Source organism: Carassius auratus, chromosome 34 (assembly GCF_003368295.1).
Source record: "Carassius auratus strain Wakin chromosome 34, ASM336829v1, whole genome shotgun sequence".
NCBI classification, from domain to species: domain Eukaryota; kingdom Metazoa; phylum Chordata; class Actinopteri; order Cypriniformes; family Cyprinidae; genus Carassius; species Carassius auratus.
In genome coordinates, this window is record NC_039276.1 from 24,752,263 (window position 1) to 24,779,047 (window position 26,785).

The following is a 26,785-nucleotide window of genomic DNA, read 5'->3' on the forward strand; positions in this document are numbered from 1 at the left end:
CCCCAATTGTAAGTCATTTTGGATAAAAGCGTCCAAAACCAAAACAATTCCAAATTTAAAATCAGCAGGCTATTATTTTGGCGGGTTGCCGGCAAGTCAGTATACGATCTTCTGGATGTAGCGCTGCTGCTGATTAAAGAGCTTTGGTGAATGAATGCCACAATTTTACATTGTGCTTTGAAAACGGCATGGGATAGCCTAGATTTATGCTTTCACATTAAATAGAAATCTCATATAGTGGTAAATATAAAATGGTAATTGTTCATTAACAGCTGTCAACCATGCAAATTCGCTGTCAGAACTTATTTTTACAGCGCATCTTTTATTTTGATCGTGCATGCGACCCTGCAGACCACTTATGTGTACTCTTGCTCATGACTCATGTGCTATGTGATTCATTCTGTTTTTCTTCATTTCTTGTTTATTCTCTGTGTTTTGTTCCTCTTCTCCAGCTCTGTTGATAAGCTGAGCCCTCACTGCATTGGGCCGCGTCACTGCTTTTGTGCTATTTAAATGTGTTTATGAGGTTTTTGTTTATTTCTGGAGTTCTCGGTGGAGTGTTTCATGCTACACCATAGCATCCCTGCTTGTGGTTTATGTTTGCTGCACTGGCGCCGATCACCACGTCTTTGTTCTTTTGTGTGGCGTGTGTTTGTTTAGTGTGTTTTAGCAGTGGCATATGTCGAGCTAATGTTACGTCACAAACGATGAATGTACATGTCAGTCAGTGTTGTAAATAAGCGTCAGTAAACTCCCTGACAGTAAGTCACTGTAGTTTCTGACTGTCGGGCCAGCAGGCCAGCCAATGTTTTCTTCTCTCCCCCTCTTCTTTTTGTCCTTTTTCATGTCCCAAATGGCGTCGGCAATGCTGAGGGGAGTCTCCAAATACTCATTAGTGCATTACTGAAGTCTGGAAGTTTGCCAGCCACTAAGATGTGAGTCTGTGCAGTATTCCTTGGGAACGTGCAGGGAGGGAGGGAAAGAGGTGGAGAATTAGTGCAAGGAGGACTTGTTTTTTTTCCTCGTGTTATTGTTAAGCTCTGTATATCTGCGGGCTGTGTTGGCTCTTCAGGATGAGGTGCTATATGGTGCCGTTGTGCTTTAAAGGACACGGCTGAGTTTATTTTGGTTTTGACTTTTTCCCTCTGACATTTTCTACTTCCTCATCTCACTGGTGCACGAAATATGAATCTGCAGGATTAAGCCTGGATCTTGCCCCTTGAAAGGCAGACAAACGGCAGGTGTCTGACAGTGTGTTTACGTGGATGTTGAAAGTGGGCAGGGTGTAAAAAGGAGCAAGGTGTGTTTGTGGTCTAGGTACTGGCACGTAATCAGATTCAGCGTCGTCAATCAGTAAGAGGAGCAGCCGCTTGCTGTGAGCTCACATTTCACACATTTCAGAGGCTGATGCAGCTGCATATTAAACCTGCCTCTCTGAAAACCTCTCTTAAAGGAGTCTCTTCGCTCTTGAGGCCTTTTTTGTTGTTGTTGGTGTTCATTTTTGGCACAGGATGTTTGTATTTAAGTCATTTCAATTGTTTACTTGTGAATGAGACTAATGCTTAGCTGGTAGGAAACTGTGTGTGACCTGTAGACTACCAAAACTGGGGATGTGTATTATGAACTTCTTGTTTGTCAGTGATTGGCGACAGATGCCATATGTCTGGGAGTGAGTGCTTGTCAGACAATTATGGGAGGTAATAGTAGCCAATCATTTAATGGCACATTATTAGAGATGGCACATTATTACAGATGCTTGGTGATGATATTGGTGCAATGATATGGTTTATTATTTAGTCACATGACTTTTCACTGATTTGCACTGTTGCCTGTTTAGTGCAGGACACTCTTTCAAACGAGTGTGACATGAATTTTTTTGATGCACATCTAGCCATTCATTCTGTTCCATTGTAGTTTTTTACATTTTTCTTCTATTTCTTCTTATTAAATAAAAACGGTACAGTTAGCCTGTATGTGTTATCTTTGTTTTCTACCCCAAAATTTGGATAGAAATAGGCCTCTTTGGATAGAATTTAATCACTAATTCATTTTTGCTTGGATGTAAATGTGATCAGATTCTCTCCTCATGTAAATTTAATATTGTGGCTATCAAAATCCTGGGCTGAAACGGAAAATTTTGGATGCACTTGGTTGTAAACCGAAACTGGAAATGCTTTGTAGTATTTTTTTTTTTTATTAAATATTATAAATAATTTATAAATGATTATAAAGACTTTTTAATTTAACTCAATGTTTTCAGTGATACTGAATAATAATAATAATAATAATAAAAAACAATAAAATAACCATGCTTTTATTAAAAGTAACAATAAAATTGGACAGAAAATATATTAGTATTAAATATTATTTTTATCCAGTTTTATGCAACAGAATCAGATATAACTTTTTAGGTTTTTTTTTTTTACTAATTATCCAAATAATTTATAGTCTTACTAAGCTATTATTAGCAGAGCATGTGAGCAGAGCATAGCGGGGAGCAGATCAGTGAATGAGAGGGTAGCGTAATTTTACCAGAGTTGCCATGTTACAGTACAATTGCAAACAGGAACAAGTATACTACATAGAAATATCCTGTCAGTGCATTATTTGAGTTAACTTTGTTGATCATTGTCTGGGCCATAATTATAGAAAATACATGTCATGAATGTTGTTAAGTAGAAATGACTTTGCTTTCTGTATTGTTTTACATGTATTCATTTTTCCTCACTAATCAACTAGTCACTCATGCATAGTCTATATGGATTCGGTTAGGTCTGAGTAAACCAGCTTGTGAGACTGGCGTCTCGATCTTTACCTTCACTGCCTTAATGCATCGAATTATCTGCACTGTTATCACACGTACTTCGTGGAAGAGCCCAGAGGCTTATTGTCTCCATTGTAATATGCAATAAAAATCTGCTTCTCTTTCCATTACTGACTGCTAATAAATCACAGCGTCATAATTTTATCTTGCGGTGGAGCTTCTCTGATTTCATTGCAATCTGATGCCATGTGTCATCATTATTCTGTCTCGTAAATGTGCAAATTGAATCATCAGATTGGGACATGTATGTCTTGACTGTCCACCAGTTCTCTACACATGATCAACAAGTTCTCTCCTGGCTTTCATCGTTTGGAACACAAAATGCAACTGTGAGCCCATTCAGCATTTATTGCGAAGCTAAGAGCTTTGGGATGGGTCCGAATTTAGGGCTATTTCCCCTGCTGGGACCCTTTCTCTCCCTCTTCAATCCCCTCAAAGGAAGGGAAAAGGTGATGCTTTGCATGTGAATGTTTACCTCTGCCTTTTGGAGCCTCTACTTGGGTTTTGGCTTGGCATCATTTAGATGTAGGATTGGACTATAAATAGTGGCTGTCCCACAAGAGCTCAGCTGACCTTCTACTTTCCAACAGAGCATTGTTTTATTGAGCCAAGCTAGTGGCCTTGAGACAACAATTTGCTGTCATGAAAGTGCAAGATGAAAATGTTTTAGGCTCAGATTTAATTGTGGTATTGGAGATGAATAATTGTTGATTCTTTTACATAAAATGATCACAAAGTAATTTCAAAAGGACCTTTAAATAAATACAGAATTAAAAAAAAAAAAAACATAAATGTTTTAAAATGAATATAAATGATCAATTTGTATAAAAAAAAAAATGAAATATTTATAGCAAACTTAAGTTATTTAGAAATTGTCCATGTGAATATTTATTATTTATGATAATATTTGTTCAGTAGTCAGACTGCATTTATTTGAACAAAAATACAGTAAACATAGTATTATGAAATATTATTGCAATTTAAAATACATGTTTTCTATTTGAATATATTTTAAAATGTAAATTATTCCGGGGATGGCAAAGTTGAATCTTTAGTATCATTACTTCAGTCTTCAGTGGCACATGACCCTTCAGAAATCATTCTGATATGTTGATTTGCTGCTCAAGAAACATAATTGAATAGAAACTTTAAAAGAACAGTCGTTAATTTGAACTACAAATCTTTTGTAGAATTGTAAATGTCTGTTCTTCACTTTTTATGAAAAAACAAAACAAAACAACATTTAAACAGTAGTCCGCTATACCAACAAATGCAGAATAAATATAAATGTAGTTGCAGAAATTATGCATGTGTTGTTTATTTTTGTTACATTATATTGTCTGATCTGATGCCATAAATATATATCAGCTTAATACTGGCCATTGGCCACCTTGCATTCTAAGATATTGCATTAACATCAGAAAATCAGTACTATCTCTAACCATCTCTCTGTTGCTCTGCTTAAGTGGAAATTATGATATCACGGCAATTCAACTACTGAGTTGGAAAAACAAGTCTTGGTATGTTTAAATATTTGGCATTGAAAACATGGTATTGTGATCATTATTATATGTAATCCTGTTTTTGTATGCCTAAATGAAGCACACAACAATCAAGATACATTGCATTGACTTCTGGTCCCTCCAGTGTTGATGTTTTTCTTCCAATAATGCAATCAGCTGTGAGGTCCATGTTCTGTGGAGCAGATGGATGAACGTATGGAAGAATGGGACATAAGTGAGCCGTGTCCGGGCGCTGTAGTGTGACCGACTAGGACAGCAGGTGCAGTCCTCCCAAGTTTACTCTTACCATCAGTCTCGAAGCCTGTCGATATCCAGCTAGTCTCGCGTAGCCAGACTGACAGCTGAAGGTCTGGAATTCATGGCAGCTTTCACTGGTCAAAGCTTGCCTATGAGGCCGTTTGACCGACATGTCAAACAACCAATCACAGTTTGTTTTGTTCATCGTCACGTTTCAAGGCGCCACAATAACAGAGCAGTGAGTAAAACTCTGACATATTTGAAGGATTCTATGCCGCAAAATTTAAATATTTCACATACTTTAGAAACTCCAGTGTTTAGTTGATCTTGATAAGCGCTCGTCATCACAGTTATAAACACTACGGCTTTCTTCTTTCCTGAGGGGGTTTGGCGTCACGTCATTTTTGTAACGTCTCGCGGAAATCCTGTAGAATTCAACCAATCCGATGACGACTTCAACACTTCTGAAGTGTTTCCACTTTTGTGTCCCATTTGCATCAGTCGTTTAACCGACGGTCCGTGGGTGTGACGTCTGAGGCTAAGACTAATATCCAGTCTAACTGACTGTGGATCACATGGAGGCAGTTTAGCTCATGTCCGAACATGCCTTTTGTTCTCAGATCATCATTTTTAATTAGAACGTTGTGCCGTATGAGGCAGGGTGAAACTAAATTAAGTTTCAGACTATTCTTTCTGCTCATTACGTCAGTATGCTTTATAATAATCATTCATTCGCTTCCTCCCCAGTGAAGAAGCTTCCTTATTAAGACTTTCCTTCCTTAGTGAAGCTCAACGCCGCCTCATATCTAGGATTAGATGCGTTTATTAATCTCTTTCTATGTTGCGAAAAGTAAGGCAGTATGTAGATTGTTGTTAGTAATAGCTATTTACTGGGTCTATTACGTAACCTTTTTTTTTTTTTTTTCCATCTATTAATTTATATATAAAAAAAAGTGTAGATTTCTAAGAACTTAAATTTCTAAGGCAAATATGTTTAAACTTTTATTTTGTTCATTTTCTTTGTTGTGAACACGTCATTGAACCCACTGGCATTACTTTCTCCTTGCAGAAATGTATCGTCCTCATGACTACTACTGCCGTCTAGCCAATAAAAAAAGGTGTGTATTGTACAATGACTTGCTGCAGGTGGAGCGTGTCAGGACTTGTCCTGGTAGGAGTTTGACTATCAGAGAGATTTGTTTGTAGTGTTAAGAGCAAGGGTGTGTCAGTGCCTCTGGTTGCTTTCCCGCAGGTGGGCCGACAGGTGAGCCGACTGAGAAAGTGTTTCCTTGTTTTCTGAGTGATGTCATCCATTTAATCGCACCTGCTTCTGTTGATTCATACTTGTTAAATGCTGTTCTTGAACCACTGCCTGCTACATCCAACTGAGAAAACCCTCCACGAGACACGGTTCATGTGAAGGTTTTACAGTTGTCGCACTATTTAAAGGTGTCTTGTTTGGCGCGATGAATCAGGGGCGAGTTTTAAAGCGGCACTGTTCACCAGGAAAGCAGGAACATGTCTAGATCCTACACAAACCAAGAGGAAAAGGTGTGTTCTGTGGCAGCTCTCCACCACAGTTTACACTTTACTTTGTTTTCCTGTTCTCTGTCAGCTCTGCTGTAAGATAGCATCTGACTTCCTCTTGCGACCTTCACTCACGTCATTCACAAGTTTTACATGCGTGAGAATTGCATATGTTAAGACGTGCATGTTTTGTCTTCTGCTGCTTAGACACAGGAGCCAGACTCGGCTACATGATGTCTGTTGCCTGGGTGATGGGATAGCGTGCTCTAGACAAGTGCATTCATTCTTCACCCCCTGCTATGACAGGAAACAGAAATAGTGACAAGCAACCATAATGTGATAATGTACCAAAAGCACCAAATTTCATCCAAATGCCATAGTTCAAATGTCCCATGTTGTCTGTTTACATGTGTGTTGTTATTTTTAAATTAAATTCAATTTATGCTTTAATTTAATTTTCATTTCTTTAATGTTTTAATTCAAATAAATATATTTGATGTTTTAAGTCAGTTACCTTTAATTTAACATTGGTTTCTATGTTTGAATTCAGTTGCATTTAATTTAGTGTTTTAATTAAAAAAAAAATAATTATCACTCTGTGAGTGAAAGAATATTTATTTAGCGTATTTATTTTGTATTTTGGGATTATTTGAGAAACCTTTTTTTTTAATTATTGCAATTATTATTTTTGTAATTATGTTTGGAGACTGTGAACATTCTTCTACTAAGTAACATTGCTGCCATTCAACGTAGCATTGTTTGTGTTTATCACCATTTTACAACCATTTCGATTTGAAGCCCAGCAAATTAGAGTTCAGATTCGACTTGAACTATCTATTATATATCTTGGGTTTGCATTTTTGAACTTTCCATTCCTCTGTAGCCACCTGCTGCGCTGACCTCCTCTTGCAACCAATCAGCCCCTCAGAGCAGCCAGATTTTTTTTTTACGTCTGGATTTATCCAGACAGACAGACGGACACAGAAAGAGACACTGGGGTTACTCAGGCCAAAGCAGCTTTAGGACTCCCTTGCATTAAGGGAGAGCCTGGTTTGTCAGGAAAAAAAAAGGAGGGGGGAGGGGTCCAGACAGACTTATCTGTTCCCCCGCTTAGCCCCCTCAAAGTCTGGACATAGATATACACACACACATGGCAGTGTACATATCTCCCACCAGCTGTCAGGACACTAGGCAGTAGGATCTGGTCAGAGGTCATGATTGTTCATTAGGTTGAGGTTTGTTTTTTGTGAGGTTCAGGTCAGAGTGTCTTGTTGTGTGGCGTGTAATTCCTTCTCACACTCAAAATATACTAGAGGTTCCCATTAGACTTTGCCAACAGGCTGAATGTGACATTTGTCCATTTACCAAACAGTCATCCCACCGTAATGGCAGTATATGGCTGATTCACATGGAAGAAAAATAAATACATTTTGGAATCACTTCCATTTTGTTGTAGAGAAAAGGCCATTTGCATGGTTATGTTTCCTTCGGGGTGGTTTTGTATTCTTGGGATTGCTTTGCTGTATTGCATGGGGCCATTTTGAAGGAAGAATTTTGTGTTGTTCGGATGATTAATGACTGACTTATGGGCCGCTCTTGTATACACATCCCTGTGTTCCTCTTCAACCAACTCTCTGTGGGACAAATGGCTACAAAACTCTCTAACATTAGCCTGCAGCAACGCCACTTATGCGGGTCAGTTTTGTCCTGAGGAAGTGGAATTGCAGGGAAAACTTCCTCTCTCTCTCTCTCGCACGCGCTCTCTCTGTTTTTGTCAGTCTGCATTCATAGAGCCACAGGCAGATGAGCTGTACTGTAATGCAATGTAAAACTTCTGAGCAATGGCAAAAAAATTCCCAAAGGGCCCCAAACAGGCACTGCACGCTAATATCACACTTATGAAACCTCCGTCAAATGCCTGCAGTAGCAAAACACATATTGCATTTTGGTGCTTGACTCGTTTGAGTCTGTTTTGTAGTTTAAGCAGTTATTTTTTTAGTTATTTGACACTATAAAAAAATGAATCCGTAAAATCACAGAACATGTACTGGCAGCTCATTAGCGGGACATTATCCATTATTTTATTTGACAGACATTTGTCAACTCTAAAACAAAACACATTGCAGTGTAAAATTCAAATTACAGGTAAAACACCTGTGTAAAAAACTCCTTCAAATTAATACTTTACATTTGACCTTATTTTACAGATTTTTTTTTTTTTTTTTTTTTTTTTTTTTTTTAGTGTAGTATTATGTACTATTATAAATTTTTTATAGTTTCAGTTTTCATTAATTTGGCTATGTGATTTTAGGTATGGTTTACATATTGCTAGGTGTAATTTTGTATTATTTGAGTTTTAGTCTATTTTTAGTGTTTGTTTGTTTATTTATTTATTTACTTTTACTTCTATTTAATTGCCAAGGCAACATTTCTAATTTCATTTAGTTGATGTTTGTCAAGTAAATTTTATTTTATTTTAAGCTTACGATAATAACCCTGGTTCGAAGCAGGGCTGGAACAACCAAATGATTAAAATCGATAGTGAAAATGGTCAGCAACTAATATCATTATATTATAATATTCATCCTTGATGTCACATTGCAGTAAAATCCTGAAAAAATGAAAAAATGCCAGAGGGTTCAGAAATAGTGGGGGGAAAAAAAGTGCACAAGGCAAGTTGTCCAAAATGCTTCATATTAAACACTTCAAAGAAGGTCATTAGCATAGTTTAAGATTGGCTAGTTTGCCGCAACAAGGCTTTGATATTTTTTTGCTCACAATGCACATATGCTTGAAGGAAAGCATTGGGAAAGATATCAGATGTGTATAGAAGTAATCAGAAGATAATCTAATAACTAATTAGCCTTATTTTGAAACCAACAGCGCAAGCACATTGTTGTCTTGTATCTATCTACATCCGTTCTGCTTTCATATGCATTCAGCTAATCTTATTGAGATGACCATGATATAAAGCAGACATTAGTGGTTGCGTTCAGGGATGGAGAGCTGGAGTCCTGCGGAAGTAATGTCCTGGACGAGGTGGACGATACTCTGATTATTATTATTAAACTGAGTAGCACTGTGAGCTCTCTGTTCAGCTCATTAAAATGCTCTCTGCCTGGTGATTTGCTAATTATCTAGAGGCATGTTTTTGTTTCAGAAAGCCTATAAAGCCCGATATCACTGGCATTAAACTTTTTAAGATACATTTTCATGTATTTTATATGTTATGACCCTGCAGCTGAATCTCTCTCGCACGTGTTTGTTGTGCAGCCGGGTTTTCTCTTCAACTTTGATTAAACGAGTTCATAGAGATACAATGAACACAAATTGTCCTGAGCTAAAGGGACAAAAGCTGTAAAGCAGTAATTGTATTATTTTTCAATTGGCTGTTCTAAGTCGATGGCCTTGATGGTCCCTGAGGCCCGGTAGATGTTATCTTATGAAACCACAAGTCCAAATAAATTCCTGCCTTTTAAAAAGATGGATTTGTTGTTTTTCTCTCCTGTGTTTGATCGCCGCCTTGAGCTCGTCCTCATGAAAACGGGACTCTGTAATTGCAGTTGCAATCAAATGACTTTTTTTGATTAATTTTTGATGTAAATAAAATATGTTTTAAATAACTTATGGTGAGCATTAGATGACAACTAAGGTAATCTAACTGTAAAAAATAGAAAATTAGCATGTGCATTTAAACATACCGATCCAGAATAGATAATCATAATCTGTAATACTGATATGGTACATGGTCCATTTGATTTAAAATGTGTATACTGTGGTTCTGTGGAATTGTAAAGCTTCTTTCAGCATCCTGACTGGACTGCAACAGCAACATTGAATTGACCAGTGGTGCAACTTTGCAGGCGGGACAGTCTGTTTGACCGACTGATGGCAGATGAGAAGAGTATTCAGGAAACCTATATATTTTCAATTCTATTTGATGACGCTAGTTGCATTTCACCTTCAAGCTGTATAAATATGCCACTTAATTTAACTGACTGATGGTCTTGCGTGGTTCTGCTCTGCCAGATGGCCCTGGAATTGCTGAACCATCATCCTTGCTTTCATTTGGCCCCCAAGTTCTCGTAGGCCAAGCTGGAGAGAGGTTTCTGCTGGTGCCCCCTCCAGGGCCAGCACTCCCCCTCTACCTTCCTGTATCTGAGAGCCAGCCTGACAGCTTCCCTGTCCATAAAGACATTGGCAGGAGATGGGGCCTTTGCCAGACTTTCAGATAATCTACTCGAAAGGAAACGGCCGCAGGCCCTCCGGCTCTTTGGCAGACACTGCCTTGGCTTTTGGCCTCAGCCGGAGATGTAATAAATTAATCACGATTTGTACTCTGCTTAGGTTCATGTAGTCCTTTTACTCTGATGTTTGTTTGCTTTATAAAGAAAGCACATTTTGTTTTTCCCAGCACTAGCAGACAAGTCAGCTACTGCTGCTGTGGAGAACACCAGTTTTTTTGACTGCACTTTCCCTTTAAAATGAAGACTGAGAGGTGGGACTAACGCGGGCTGAAGGTCCTCAGTAAGGCAGAGTTGAGTGTTATCTGGGGAAAATGCTGACATGTCTCTGAGCGGCAGCTCTAACCTTGAGCTGGTGCACAAACAGTAGCAGGACAGAGGCTGGTAAAGTCTGCTCCCAAAAACAATCCCACAATCCCCTCTCCCCTCCCCTGCCTCCACCCTCTTCCCTTTTCTGGTGTCCTTTCTCGGTGGAAAGTAGAGCACCCTGCCACCTAGAGGTGGAGGATTATTCTCTTGTGACCCACCAGGCAAAAGTAAAGGAAGATTTGGAAGATTCGACGATGCCCATCTTGCATGTCCGGATGGAACGGAGCCAGTTGGTGAAAGATGAATTAATCACGATATGAGGAAAACGCTTGACCAGAATGCTCTCGTCCCAGCTTTACTGTATGGGCATGAAAGGAATTTAGATAACGCTGTCAGTCCTATTTATGAGACAAAAGCATCACTTGAGATTTCAGGGCAAATATATTGTGCCAGCAGCACCTTTTTTCATTTTACAGTCCCCCTAATGTGTATATAATACAGTAAAAATTATTTTTACAAATTGACACAAAAGTTTATTTAATGTTTTTAAGAGATGTCTTTTAAATGTAATTTGTATAATATTATCTATTGCACATCATTTTACGTAGGCACAGGGTTGGATATTATCTTTGTTTCTCAAATGAATGTGATGGCAATGGAAAGCCTATTTATTTTGGGAACTGGAAAAAATATAGCCTATGACACAGGAACAAGACTAAATCTAACCAGACCGAGACTGAAAAATTGGCAAAGATCTCTTGCAGGCAGAAGCAGGATAGAATCTTGTGGGACTGGGATTAAACACTCCATCCTGAGCAAACCTCTGCCTCCATCAAATTCATCAGTGCAAAAGAGAAGTGCCAACAACAAATGTAAAAACACTTTTCAAGTAACCAGCATTGTTTGTTTTGTTTTCTTTTATTTCAGAAACATGGGTCCATTTTCAGAGAGGAAAATTCACTTTGATTTTTAAGACGACAGTTGAGAAAGCTCCTTCACCAAATCTATGCTAATAGACAGAGAATTTGTCTGAGTGACCTGCTCTAAGGTTTAGCATCCTGCTGTTTTTCTCCAGCGCACAGACTCTTAAGCCACTTATGTTCTGAGGCGTTGCTCTGGAGCCAGCCAAAATGATTCAGTGTTTTCCTTCACCTCGTGTTGCTTTGTGATTGGATCTGAAGGCCCTGCTGTAGGCCTCTCTTTTCCCTCTGCACCCCTATGTTGTGGGATAGGCGCGCGGCTTCACTGCCAAATTACAGGAAACTGTCGCGCCTAATGTCTCACTGACAAAAACAAAGAAGGGGCTTAAAATACTCAATCAACGTGAATGTGATATTACACCCCGGTCACTCTCTCGTAACTGCCCTAACAAATGCTTGAAGAGGACGTGAGTGCCATCCATCTGGCTCAGCCCTCATGCACTCATTACCGTCAGTTGAGACTGGATCCTCCATCTTTACCCCATAGTTGGGAGGCATTAGTGACCCTTATCGGCCCCCAGTGGAGCTCTGTGTTTTGTCTTGAAGAAGGGTTCGGCAAACTGAAACTATTATTATTTTTTCCCTCCAAGCCCCTAAGGGACCATTTTTACACCTCGGTCTTGGGTCGACCAGCCGTGTTTTTGATTAAGGATTGGTTGGTATAATGAGGAGTCCTGCAGCGTCAGGAATCCGCAGCTACGCTGAGGACACATTCATCTGTGCTCGCGCTGCCTCTTGCTGGTGTGTGTGTGTTGCGGGATGCACACCGGTGCAACCGTTTCAGGCTCCGCTCCTGTAGAGGAGCAGACAAAGGACACCCCCAGGGACATACAGCGGCAATTCTCTCTCTCTCTGGACTCCGAGGGGACGTGGATACCGGCGATGATGCTACCAGGGGGCTTTTCCCCCTCCCAGCTCACTTGTCTGAATGCGGTGTATACAATGGTCCAGATGCATGACTTCGCCAAGCCTGTTAAATGAGTGGCATTATAATTTTTCCCTCTCGGTAACTCAGACACTGGCCCGACAATTTGCATGACAGTGTGGTAAAGAGAGAGGATTAATTCATTGGATACAGTTGGGGTGAGCGCTGGCCAGCTGCGACGGAGATTGCGATCAGCCGACAGCAGAATTCAGCCCTGCTGGCTCTGCTCATGGAAATGAGGGCAGTCCCGTTGGCTAGGGCCCTTATCTGTCATCACGGTTTTGTGTTCTCTAAAAACACGGCACCGCTCAAAAGGTTCATTTTCTACACCTACGTTCAGCACACTGTTGTTTCCCCGTCCCTTCCCTTGTTGTCATTACAGTGACTTACGGGAAGCTCTGTAATGGGAGTTTTTTGGGTGGTGCGCATTGTGTACACGTAAGTGAATGTGTACGTGGTTGGATGGAGGAGCAGCAGGTGCCGTGGGGGCCCCAGGTGTTTTGCTCCCAGCATGAAGCCATCAGACCATTTCAAATCCCCTCCCCCTCCTTTTGCATCCGATTAATCAAATGTTTAGCCATCGATCAGAAGTACACGCCCACATTCAACCTGATTATCCTCTGCACAGAATGAACTCTTCAACTTCCTCCAGGCGGGAAATCATTTTGTAGGACTGAAAAAAGTCAAGTAGGTGCACACGGCATCCGGCACTGATTGTGGGGGGAAATCTGTGTTAAAGATGAACGTACGGAGCTGAAGGCTTTATTAAAATTGGTAATAAATGAGAATGCAACAGGCAGGGGATGTGTAGGACTCTGTTGAATGATGTGTGTTTGAATTCTGTAGAAGTATGTGGAGTTTACTATGGAATTCTTTATTGTGCATTGTGAAACCTTAAGTATTTTAATTTCTAACCTAAGTATGGCTGTTAAAAGAGTAAGAAATTTCATATTATTAAAGGATTTTCTTGATGACTTAAGGTGAAGTAAATCAAAAAGAATACTTATGTATGTATGTGTATATCATCATACTTAACACACTAACTTTGACAAAAAAAAATAATAATAATTCGTTAAGCGTGTACAACAAAAAAGATTTTTCTTGATGATTAAATTGTTAAAATACGTAATTGATGTTAAAATACGTTATTGATGTTAAAATACGTTATTGACCATCTCAGCCAACAGGTTTGGAGATTTCGATCTTTCCCTATTGATTATCACAAAAGAAACAAAACGTTGGACAGGGTTCTATCCATTGGTTGTTGAGTTTAGTAAAGATGCTTGCAGGGGCAAAATGATTGGAGAATCCTGTAGAAGTCCAGTTATGACAATTTGATTAAAAATTATGAGCTCAAAAAATAAAACCTACACAGATGCATTGTTCACAGTAAGATTTATAACATGCACTTAGAAAATAGATTTCATGGTGACTTTAAATAGTTGTTTACAAGATAATAGCCACCTGGGGGTGTTTCCAATATGGCTGCCATGTGGACTTGCCTCAAAGGGCCTGGTATAAGTAATGATCACTTTGCTTTTCCATAGTGTGTATGTAGGCCTACAGCAAGTGTTCCTGCTGGAGTTCTGTTGTTAATAATCTCATCTTTTTTCTCATTTTGTGTCTCGGCAGCTGCTCAGAGTGAGGAGAGAGAGCGGGAGTGTGCATTTAATGACCAGCACCAGCAGGTGGATGAGCAGAACGTGGCTGCTGACTGGCACATCACCAGAGAAAATAACACCATCCTGTGCAGCAAGAGCAGCCGCTGCTATGGCCTGTGGGAGAAAACACATGACGGAGAGATCCGCCTGGTCAAACAAGGTCAAAATGAACTCAAACACCCATAAAAACTTCTGCATATATACTTATGATGACTGGCCATTGACTTGTGTTTTTCTTAAAGAGACAGTTCACCAGAAAAAATCATTGCAAAATTTGTAGCAACTGGTTTTCATCTTGACTGAACTATTCTTTTAAATGAAGCTACCCCTTACAGGCCCTTTTCATAGAAATGTGGACCTTACGATGCATATACACACACACACACACACAAATGTTTTTCATCCATGCACTTTTTTACAGACTTTCTATCTCAGTGTCTCACTATCGTTCACTCAACCATCTGCATTGTTTCTTTGCAGGCTGTTGGACTTACATTGGTGACCAGCAGGACTGCCATGACGACCGTTGCGTGGTTACCACCACGCCGTCACAGATCCAGAATGGCACCTACAGATTCTGCTGCTGCAGCACCAACATGTGCAACGTCAACTTCACAGAGAACTGGGTCCCCAGCCCCACCAGCACCACCCGTAAGTCCTACAATCACTAAACAGAGCGCTTCTTCATGTGTAGGTCTCATCTGAAACCCCCATATCCCATCTGAGAGTCAACGCCCGGATTCGATTTCTGTGACACAGCAGAACTGGTCTAGCAAGATCCTTTGTCATCAGTCTCACTACAATTCACGATGATCTCTGTAACAGTCTCATAAGAGCGTGTATGTTGTCAGATAAATCATCAGTTTACAGTGTTTAAGTCCAAATCTATAAAGTACTCTTTTAGACAATGATTGTGAGTGCCAGATTAATTATTGTAATATTAACCCTAAAAAGAAAGAAGCTTGCTAAAATTAACTTGCACTAGAATGACCGACTGTAGCATACTCAATTACTAACATTAAAGAAGCTGTGTGTGGGTGACTGTGATTTTACTGTTGAGAAACACATTAATGCTAACTGCTTTTAAGGCATTCAACTGTGTCTGCAAATAAAGAAAGTGGTGCATTATGGGATCGAGTTCTATTCTGGTCTATCTGATTATATAAATCACGGTGTGTTTTGTACTCTGTTGATTTGTCAGTTTAGTTCTCTTCTACTAACTATGGTATCGACTGGGCTCTGGAATGCTGGATAAGAAAACTCAGTAGTCGTATTGACTTCTATGTAGTCGATGGAAGGTCAACATCCTCTCATCCATGAGGTCATAGCTTTTCAAAATAAATGCCCACACGTTGTTGTAAACTAGCTCTCTTGTATTCTCAAGCATTTTTGTATTGCATACTGATTGTTAGTATGCAAATGGAGCAAGTTGGTTTACTCGACAGCCAGCTTGCCGACGCACCCAAGAATTATAAAAATTTCCAAAATGAGTTACTTCTAATAATTTTTTTTGAAACACATAAGATCCAACAGTAATGGTTTAGCTCCCCTTGTAAAAACCTAAGGTGGTTTAGTGTTCTTAACTTGGTTTCCATTGGTCAAGCTAGTAATTTTGAATGAATTCAGAGGTGTTTACAGAAATGAAGCCAACAAAGTGGTTCATTTTTGCCATGTGGTGAACGCAGGGACCAGTTCAGTAGTCTAAACTGGCAAGCTACCTTCTACATTGAAAAATGAGGTACTGAATCTACAAAAAGCCAATTGAATATTTTAAATTGAAAATACAGACTTTATCTGTCACATTGAACATTTGTATTTCCACCAATTGGTTTAAACTCTGAGGAGCCCGTCTGCTCCTCTTGACAGTGTCTCCGGTTAATAAATACTATGAGACTAGCTAGATTCCAGCTCAGTCCTCCTGCCTTCAATTAATCAACACAGCCTTTAATTTCCCATCCTTGCTCTCCAAATGCTTTCTAATGCCTTACCGAAGGACAAAACCAAGGCTTTACCTCTTTTTTTTTTTTTGTGCCCTCTCATTCTTTTGCGCACTCACTCAGTTCTTTTTATCCTGTTGTGTTGCGTTTGAGAGTGTATCTAAAGAAAGTAACGGATGGCCCTACTGAAAGGAGAGAAATAAGTCCCCACAAACGCAGTCGAACTGTAAAGCGAAAAATAGTGAAATAAATCTGTTAGTCTCTTTTTCTCTTTCTCCAGTAGCACGACTTCTCAAGCGAAGAGCCTTGAAGCACATTTTGATTTGGGAAATGAATGCATGTTTAAACTTTGAAGGCTTGACCCTGGAAATCAATTTTGCACAACAACATTCACATTAATCTGTCTCTAAAGAAAAGATGAGAGGTTGAATGCATTGATGCAGGGGAGAGAGCCCCACGTTTGGCGCCATGCCTGCGTGAAGAGGCCACAGAGTTTGAGTTCTGAAGACTCAATGTTGGCCAATCGTCTGTCTGATGTCGAATGTTACCGGGCAGAATGCCCACACATGAGTGTCTTCTGTATCCTCAGACGGCATCGGACCGTTTGTCCCCTCACCGCCACCACAGAGCTGGTCAAACCCTCTTTTTTTCATTTTACAGTGTATGGCAGCAGGGTGCCAAATGAGGCCATGCACTGGAACCAAACACCACCCAACCACAGCTGTCTCCTGCCGCTGTCCACAGACATGCCAACATGTAGAGCGAAAGACCCTGAACTGACATTATCAGCAGTCTGCAGCACATGCAAATAATTTCTAAGATCTTGTGCAAATTGTAGCATTTGCATTGATGGACGATGCCCGCACATGCATGTTTAATCCTGCTGATGTGCTCCCCGTTGAGTGTGAGGCAGCTGAGATCCTCACTTGTTATACAATCCATTTACCAATATTTTCATCCCTCCAACACACAGTTCCCGGCACCGGATGTGTTATTCCGTAAACGCATGGGCTTTTTATAGATAAGTGAAGTGCAGATTTGGAAATGTTCCCTCACCCCACTCTCTATGTTGGAGAGCTGCTGTGGTGACTCATTTGTTTTTTTTTTGTTGTTGTTTTTTCTTATTATTTATGGCAGCTTTTCAGCATTCAGAAAATGGGCAGCACAATAAAAACACGCTTTTAAAGCAGGATTTCAACAGAAGGAGGGTGTCTTACCAAAACCAAAGGCTGTGACAGGGAATTATTTCACTTTTAATCCTGCAGAGTAGCAGGCGTGAATTTGTCTGCCGTGCAATTGTGTGTTTAAGTCCAAAAGGGGGGGTCTATGTTGAAAGTCACAAGCTTTCCAACATTTGCAGAGTGAGCAACAGTTTAGAAAGATTAGGGTGGCACAGTACTTTTATTTCGCTAACAAGAACAGAAGGTGGAAAAAGACTCCACAAACACATAAGTTTAGATGATGCTCACAGTTTACATTATAGTATCAAAGATGCTGTTCTGCTGCATCACAGAGGCACTTTGTTAGTGTTTGTTTCTGTGTGTGTGCGTTTGAGGATGTGCACACACCTGCTATGATGAGCAGCGAGGCTGAGGCGGTGCCCAGCTGTTCTGACATCAATACAATACAACCGTCTCTGTGGCTCACACTGCTGAACTGTTTTAGCTTTTATTTATGTCATGCGAACATAGACTTTCATGCAAGAAGATTTTACAAACATGAAATGCTTATAGAATATCCTCTTCTTTTATCTTTGGTTTCCTACATTTTTGCCTGTTGCGGTTTTAAAGGGTTAGTTCACCTGTAGCAGAAATGAGTCAAATCAGACAAATCAAAGAGTCTATCAGAGCTGTGTGCATTGAAACATGAGCTGAATTCCTCAAGGAAGTCATAAATCAGTTCTAGTGCCACAGGAACCAAGCAAGATAACCAACCAACCAACTTGTTCACACAACAGCTTTCAACATTAACACCAATAGAACAATTATTGACAATTTTAATTCGAAGAAGAGATTGTCAAATTTATTGTTCGTGATTGGAATGCAACGCTGGACATCACATGTAAACCCAGGAGATCAAGTTAAATACTTGCATTGACTTCCCCCCCCAGCCAGTGAAACCAGACTGAAATTCCTAAGGGGGAAGGGCTTTAAACCTTTGTCTTCACAGAAAAGTCCTTTGCCAGAGAATGGCAAAGAAACCCTTTTTATACATTATATATGGACCAGAATGAACTCAAAAAAGACTTATGAATGAATCATTCCATTGCTTAACTCCATATTCATTTACGTGTAACCCACACATTTGACTATCATGTATAATCACTTATTGTGTATGTCTTTTGATAACTATAGGATACCTAGTCATGTCTAGTATTCAAATAATCGCATTTTCTTGCTTGATATTGTCCTGACAATCATTTATTTGTAAAATATATCATAATCATGTTATAGGAATCATGTCCAAAATTAGACCCTGTGAGGCAAGAACCACATGCTTGGTAAGATAAACAAATGATTTATGATACCCAAGACTCAAGAACATATCTGATTGGTCAAGGCAACATTTGAGGGGTGGCCAACAGGAAGTTTTAAATACTTTGGACACGATGTAATTTCGCTTTTAGTCATGCCTTGCTTTTAGTCTGCTTTTAGTTCTAGTCTAGCTGCTGCTATTAGCCATGTCGGCTTTTAGTTCTAGCATTGCTCGTGCTATCAGTCATGCCTGCTCTTAGCTTTTAGCTTGTAGCTTTGCTACCCAGCTTTAGCTTGTAGCATCTAGCCATGCGGTAGTCATCATTGTTCTTTGAGCGCGGTTCCAGCGTGCCTGCCTGCTGCTACTATGAGAAGGAACACAACCTAGTCTCGTCAAACTTTATTTCTTTTCTTTTCCGTTTGAGAGTTTCGTGTTCTGAGTTAAGTTTTGTAACGTCCATTCAACTTCAACCAGCGAACACGACTCTGCACTTTCAGCCAACGCCCAACAACCACGGGCTTCCCAAGACGTCACTTCAGAGACTGAACTTCCAGCCAATCAACGACCTCGGGATAGCCCTTTCACCGAGGCTCCTTCTTCACAGGAGATGCAAGTAACTTTACCTCCAGACTGTGACCTTTACTGGTGTATCTAATATAATTTTAACCTCATTGAGGAACTCAATGCGAGCGCTAATTACGTGATTGATGGTTGTTCATGTTTATGCAATTTAACGTATTGCTGTTAACTTGGGATTCCATATTTCCATTCTCTTAAACTCATCTTTCCCTAACTTTCGACCTTCCTGCAACTTGTGTGAATGTGTGTGTGCGTGTGTTTATGTGTTAGATTAGTTTATATGTCTTAGATTTATCTAATAAAGCCTTATTCATATTGAAAAGAGAAGTATCTTGTGTTTTGTGCTTACAAGTTAATGTCTTAAACTGCCGATCTTGTTACTGTGCTAATTGATAGTGTTTTCACTATAGTTTGGATATTAGTATCCAGCGCAGATTTGATGTTAAACGGCTCGTTCACTGAACCGCAGGCGCGTCTCCGTGAACAGCCGTGAAACAGTGATTCTGTTCAAATTCCCTTTAAAATCTTAAATGATTCCCTTTGAGCTAAATTGACCTGTTTCCCTTACATTTATAATGGTGGAGAATGATTGCGGGCAGTTTAATCTAAATTGTGAGCATAAACCAAGTTATTTAATCTTTGATTTTGCTAAAGGAATGAAAGATGAGAAGCTTGCGAGACGTGTGTGTTTGAGAGTGTGACGTAAGCAGCGCGCGCCCTCCCGCTTGAATGAAAGGAGCTAGAGGAGACTTTAACTCGAGTCCGTCTCCCCTTTGTTAACAGCAGTAAGTGAACTTAAAAGTAAACATCTGAGATCGTGCAATAAGGTAGAAATTGAGCGTGTTCCTCATTTGTGTAATGCCTTGTTTTATAGCTGATTTGATTTCACTGCGTGTTCCAGTGTCTCAAACGCTATCTCAGTCACTGTTTGCTGAACGGAGCTAAACTGTTGTGTTTCAAAAGGGATATAAATCGGTGAATAAAGAATAGTTTTGAGCGGGTTCCTCAATCTATTTATCAAAGTCCCCGTATTCATATTTCATATAGTTTGATTGCCAGTGCGTGTTCCACTGCCGAATCAAATTTGATATTCGACTCCCCTAAGTTAACGTTAAACATTAGAGAACAATGTTTGCCCATTTGTATCCGTTCACAAAGTGAATGCAATCTCGCGTAACACTGCGTGTGTCCGAGAGTAATTTGAATGGGAGTGTTTTAAAAGCTTGATCAAGTAAATTTTAACTGTGTACCAACAGCGAAGGAAAACTTTTATGTTTGTGTCCAGAAAAACTGGCACGGAGATTCAAATTGCTGAGATTGATATAATAACTACAGCAGGAAGCTGCTATTTGAATTAAGATAAATTTAACTCTATACAAACTGAGAGTTTAAGTGCCACATCGCAAAACCAACTGAAAGGCGGTGTTGTTATTTGTACAGTGTTGAAATGAGCCGACATTTCATGTAACATGCTTAACTGTATTTGCAACAATGCAACGATTCATGTGCTAATCCACTAGAATATGTTTTGGTTGCCATAGTGACGACCGTGACCAGGAAGCCTAACGTACTTCCGGAGCAACTCTGAACTGTGCACGCGCAGCGCACAAACTCCACGGTGTCGCTAAGCTAACGAAACCATTGCATTTACATTGAAGTCTATACTAAAGCCACTAGCCTCAAAGGTTAGCCGTTAGCATCACCATCCAGTGGTAGAATAATGTGTGTTTGGGCAACGCTGACGTGATTTAACCATTTTGAACATCTTAACTAACACTTGTTAGTCCCTTTCTTTTTATCGCTCTCTTTTCTCACTAGACCACTTATTTTCATTTTACTAGAAAGGGAAATACTGACTCACAATTATTAATTGTCAATTTGAAATTTAATTGAAACATTAAATTTATTTTGAATCATTTAAAATTTCCCTCTCAGATCATTTCATATGATCTTTTATTTCTAGTATTCTCTTTTGGGTCTAATTATTTTAGGAATGAATAAGCCTTGAACTTTGGAAGTTATTCTTTGGAAGTTAAACTTATTCTTCCTAATTTATTTATTACCCATCTGAATATATGCTATTCAGACCTTTACTTATTTGAATGCGTTTTACCCCTCTTCCTGTTTTGGTTATACACTTAACCACTATTGTTTTACGTATTGATTTCCTCTTTTTAATTTTATTTTTGCATATTTTGCCCATTTATTAATTTTTTAATTTTCCTATTTCTTACCATTTCTTTTGTGTATCCTAGCCTGGGAACGACAAACCTGAGCCCTAAAAGGAGACATTGTTATCCCTCACTACGAGTTCAAATAAATTAGAAAGACAACTCTCTTTCACTTAAAGTTTATTTTGTTTGATTAGTTGTGCAGCAACTAACACAACGCTCTCCTTGTAGTTGAGGTAACCGCTACTGAGACTTACTATCTCCGTCCTCTCTCTCCTTTACTTTGCTCTTCTCTTTTTACATTTGTAGGACATGTAAGAACCATCAATCAATTCTAAGTGAAGTAAATACACAATCGTGCCAAAGACGACGAATCATTCTTATGAATTTGATTGTAATCATCCTCTCATATGTTCTTCCTAACCTCCCTACATTTGGAAACACAATCCAAGTTTTAGCATCTCATCCAACGTTTAGATCAATTTAATAGAGATACGTGTTGAGCAACTGTCGCCTTCGCTGACTCCCTGGTGAGCGGTCCAACTGAAAGGTGTACAGTGTCAATCCTGTCAGACTAAGAAAAGAGATATCAGAATTATTTTTGTATTCTTTTGTCCAAAGCAAGAAATATAATAATATTGTTTATGTTTTTGATAACATTTAATTGGAAAAAAATAATTTTCCTCATTTGAAAAACAGAAATTTTGCTTGTCAGTTGAATTTGTTTTTCACCTCTGTCTCTCTTTTCCTCTTCCTCATTAGAGTGACAAAGTCTTCGCATCTCTAGTCTACTTAGACACCCTGAGACCAACACAGTCATCACCACATTTCACTAGTGGTTCACAATCACTGATACAACACTTAGTTGTCCCACCACACATAGGCTTTTACTCCACACAGATCTGTGTCAGTCTCTCTTCTTCCCAGCGTGCCAACATGCCGCAGACTGCAGACCCCATTTCCCATGGGGAAGATGTGAACATTTGGCTGAGAGGCATAACAGACAGCCTCACTCTAAAGACATTTGAACTGTTATTATTTTTAATAATAATCCTAATCCTGAGAAGATTCCTGACACAAGATTCAAGCCAGAACAACAACCACGAGGAGCTAGTCAAGATCACAAGCTCACTAAGCTATGCCTTCACAACCCAGCTGAAACTGAGCGACAAGCACATCACCCACCTTCAAGAGGAGCTGACACGTGCTCAACATCGCATAGACAAGCTGGAAGTGAAAGTTCAAAATCAACTCAAAGCACCCAGCGAGAGGGAGCAGGATACAACAGAACAAGTTATGAAGCTCCTAGCAGCCCTGGCAGCAGCTCAGCTCGACCAGCAACATACAACGGCTGCTCAGAAAGACCTGGTAAACAGACTCCAGTATGCCGAACAGCTACTAGAGAAAGCCAAGATAGACATCAGAAACAAGAATTCTGAAATCAGTGCTTTGAAAGACCACCTTGAAAGGTACAGAACTGAAATGGACAATCTGACCCAACAACTAGATGATACCAACGATGAGCTCTACATGGTCAGAAAAGAACTCCAAAATGCTTACAAGCACAAACTAGAGCCAAGAAAAGAGAAACATCTCTTAGCCTCATCACTGCTGAGCAGAGCAGAGTCCCACGTCCAAGAACTGGCATCTGATGAAAGGAGCGAAGGGCCACAACCCAAAACCTCACCTGCCTTCGCCACACAAACCTTTTCTGCCAACGAAAGAAAACCTCCCGTCCAAGGCCTTGGAGCTGCACACGGGATGACCATCAAAGACCTCAACAAGCTGTCTAAAAACATCAGCAGGTTCAACCCGAACTCCACAGAGAGCCCCGACATCCAAGCTTATCTGCGAGATATCGAATTTCACCTGGAAGTGAGACCTCATGTGACTGACAGAGACTGGTTATACCTCCTTAGAGCCACGTCCAGTCCCGAGGTACGAAACTTTCTAGATCGACAGCCCAGTCAAACCAAGTCAAACTACCAGCGACTTTGTGAGGTCCTGATTAAAGAGTTTACAGACCCAGAGTCTGAACATGGACTGTTAACTGCCTTGGAAACCAAACAAGGTCGTCAAGAGACTCCACAAGCTTACTACAACCGACTCCGACAATCCTACTTTGGTGCACACAACAACTCTGACCTTGAAGAGGATGTGAACTTCAAAACCCTCTTCCTAAAGAATCTGCACCCTGGAGTCAGTCACCATCTAGGTGTCATGGCCTGTCCGAACTCCATGACCATCCAACAGTTGCGTGACCTAACACAGAAGGCCTATAACAAGCAGAAGTTGGCCTCAAAGAAAGGTAACAAAACATCCACACTCTTGAACTCTGTCAACAAAGACTCAAGCCTTGCACTGGACGACACCCAGTGGCATCACAACACCAGAGTCTTCCATCAAGAGCACAGAGAACGTGACGCCCATATCCACGACCGCTTTCAGCCCAACTGCTGGGAAAATCCATGGGACCAGCCACGCTTCTCAAGAAACCAAAAGGATAACATCTGGAAACCTAACCAGATATCCAAAGGTAATCACCTGACTCATCCAAGAGCAACTCGTGTGGGTAAGCGACAACAAAACCCACCTCAGCACCACTCAGACATGCACAGTGCTGAGTATGCACAAGAACATAACCGCTTACCATTAGAAGACACGGAACAAGTCATGGAACAACTAAGAGAGTTCCTTCAAGACAATTTACATGCAGGTGACCACAAAGTTGAGTCATGCTCGCTGTGACCAGCGACAGAACGGAAGGCCGGTGATCACCTGGTGCACCGCATCAGAGATGACAAGCACCTGTTCAACAACAACCCAGAATGAACAAGTCTTTCACGGCCAACTGTTGATGAAAAATCTGAGGTACTAAAGGACATCACCTCAGTCACTAACCAAACTGTCAAATGAACTCCAACTCCAAGTACCACATTCCCTGTCTGTGCAACAGCAACCACCAGAGCACAGAAGGTCAGAAAGTCTGCTACAGCCAGAAGGCATCACAAGAAGAATGCAACATAGGAGACAAGTTTTGCAACTCAGCTTCACACAGCCATGCCAAACTGCCTCCGACGGCGTGCCTAAAGAACTTCCTGCCTTGCTGGACTGACCCCTCATTTAGACCATGGGACACGCCCTCATCCAGCCAAGGATGCAGAGAGCCAGTCTTCAGTGACATGCTAGAAAAAGGGGGAGACAACACAGACTTGAACAGATCTGACCACACATGCACTACACCAGTAATACACAACATTACCTACACCCAGAGGTAAACACATCTATGATAACACAGTCAACAACATATTCTTCCCACAGGTAGAATATCCAACTTTTAGCGTAACAAAGTTACACATACCCACCATGAAGAAACGTGCAGCCATCCTCACAATAGGTAGAACACCTGACACTAAGTTAAGGTTCACGACACACTAGCTGCACCTGACATCCTAGCTCAATAGTAGTTGTAACACATGCTAGGAAAACCCACAGCAGCCTTGTTTTGTTTTGTTCTTCTTTTACCTATCCTTCTCCTTCCCCTCTTTCCTGAGTAGGGAAATGCCTAGACACCCTGCGAGGGTTGAAGGTCTGATATTAGGATTGACTCCGCAAACACCTAATATCCGCCAGCCACTCTAAACTGAATGGAAGCCAGAGAGCTCCATGCATGATAGGTCAATCCATTGAATTGAAAATGAAATTACTAGAAAACTAATGGTAAACATGTAAGTAAGAACAACCTAGAAGAACCAAACAAATTAACCACAAATTTGATTGATGAATCAAAATATAAAAAACAATTTCCAAGACGATCTAAACTATCCTCAATGTGCTAAACTACATGACTAATTGAACTTAACCATGTGTACCTAAATAACCTGATGCCTGCACCAGTACAGTAACTGTCATGGAGGTGTTGTCTTGCTGTTTGCTGTGTTTGTCTGCTTCTTCTGCCTTTGTTTCTCCAGCGATCGACGATGTCTTCACCTAAACACCTCGCCGATCGAAAGGGGGATATATGTAGCAGAAATGAGTCAAATCAGACAAATCAAAGAGTCTATCAGAGCTGTGTGCATTGAAACATGAGCTGAATTCCTCAGGAAGTCATAAATCAGTTCTAGTGCCACAGGAACCAAGCAAGATAACCAACCAACCAACTTGTTCACACAACAGCTTTCAACATTAACACCAATAGAACAATTATTGACAATTTTAATTCGAAGAAGAGATTGTCAAATTTATTGTTCGTGATGGAATGCAACGCTGGACATCACATGTAAACCCAGGAGATCAAGTTAAATACTTGCATTGACTTCCCCCCCCAGCCAGTGAAACCAGACTGAAATTCCTAAGGGGGAAGGGCTTTAAACCTTTGTCTTCACAGAAAAGTCCTTTGCCAGAGAATGGCAAAGAAACCCTTTTTATACATTATATATGGACCAGAATGAACTCAAAAAAGACTTATGAATGAATCATTCCATTGCTTAACTCCATATTCATTTACGTGTAACCCACACATTTGACTATCATGTATAATCACTTATTGTGTATGTCTTTTGATAACTAGGATACCTAGTCATGTCTAGTATTCAAATAATCGCATTTTCTTGCTTGATATTGTCCTGACAATCATTTATTTGTAAAATATATCATAATCATGTTATAGGAATCATGTCCAAAATTAGACCCTGTGAGGCAAGAACCACATGCTTGGTAAGATAAACAAATGATTTATGATACCCAGACCCAAGAACATATCTGATTGGTCAAGGCAACATTTGAGGGGTGGCCAACAGGAAGTTTTAATACTTTGGACACGATGTAAATTTCGCTTTTAGTCATGCCTTGCTTTAGTCTGCTTTTAGTTCTAGTCTAGCTGCTGCTATTAGCCATGTCGGCTTTTAGTTCTAGCATTGCTCGTGCTATCAGTCATGCCTGCTCTTAGCTTTTAGCTTGTAGCTTTGCTACCTAGCTTTAGCTTGTAGCATCTAGCCATGCGGTAGTCATCATTGTTCTTTGAGCGCGGTTCCAGCGTGCCTGCCTGCTGCTACTATGAGAAGGAACACAACCTAGTCTCGTCAAACTTTATTTCTTTTCTTTTCCGTTTGAGAGTTTCGTGTTCTGAGTTAAGTTTTGTAACGTCCATTCAACTTCAACCAGCGAACACGACTCTGCACTTTCAGCCAAACCCAACAACCAGGGCTTCCCAAGACGTCACTTCAGAGACTGAACTTCCAGCCAATCAACGACCTCGGGATAGCCCTTTCACCGAGGCTCCTTCTTCACAGGAGATGCAAGTAACTTTACCTCCAGACTGTGACCTTTACTGTGTATCTAAATATAATTTTAACCTCATTGAGGAACTCAATGCGAGCGCTAATTACGTGATT

At 40.2% G+C, this 26,785-nt stretch overlaps 1 protein-coding gene across 3 annotated transcripts in view; it reads left to right on the forward strand.

Annotated features, from left to right (window-relative positions):
* Positions 1 to 26,785, forward strand: part of LOC113053604 (bone morphogenetic protein receptor type-2-like) — an 87,530-nt gene that overhangs the window by 18,875 nt on the left and 41,870 nt on the right. For all 3 annotated transcript variants that reach the window (XM_026218751.1, XM_026218750.1, XM_026218749.1), the window contains exons 2-3: positions 14,202 to 14,390; positions 14,711 to 14,881. In XM_026218751.1, the coding sequence (XP_026074536.1) occupies positions 14,202 to 14,390; positions 14,711 to 14,881 (360 nt within the window). The remainder of the gene's footprint in view (positions 1 to 14,201; positions 14,391 to 14,710; positions 14,882 to 26,785) is intronic.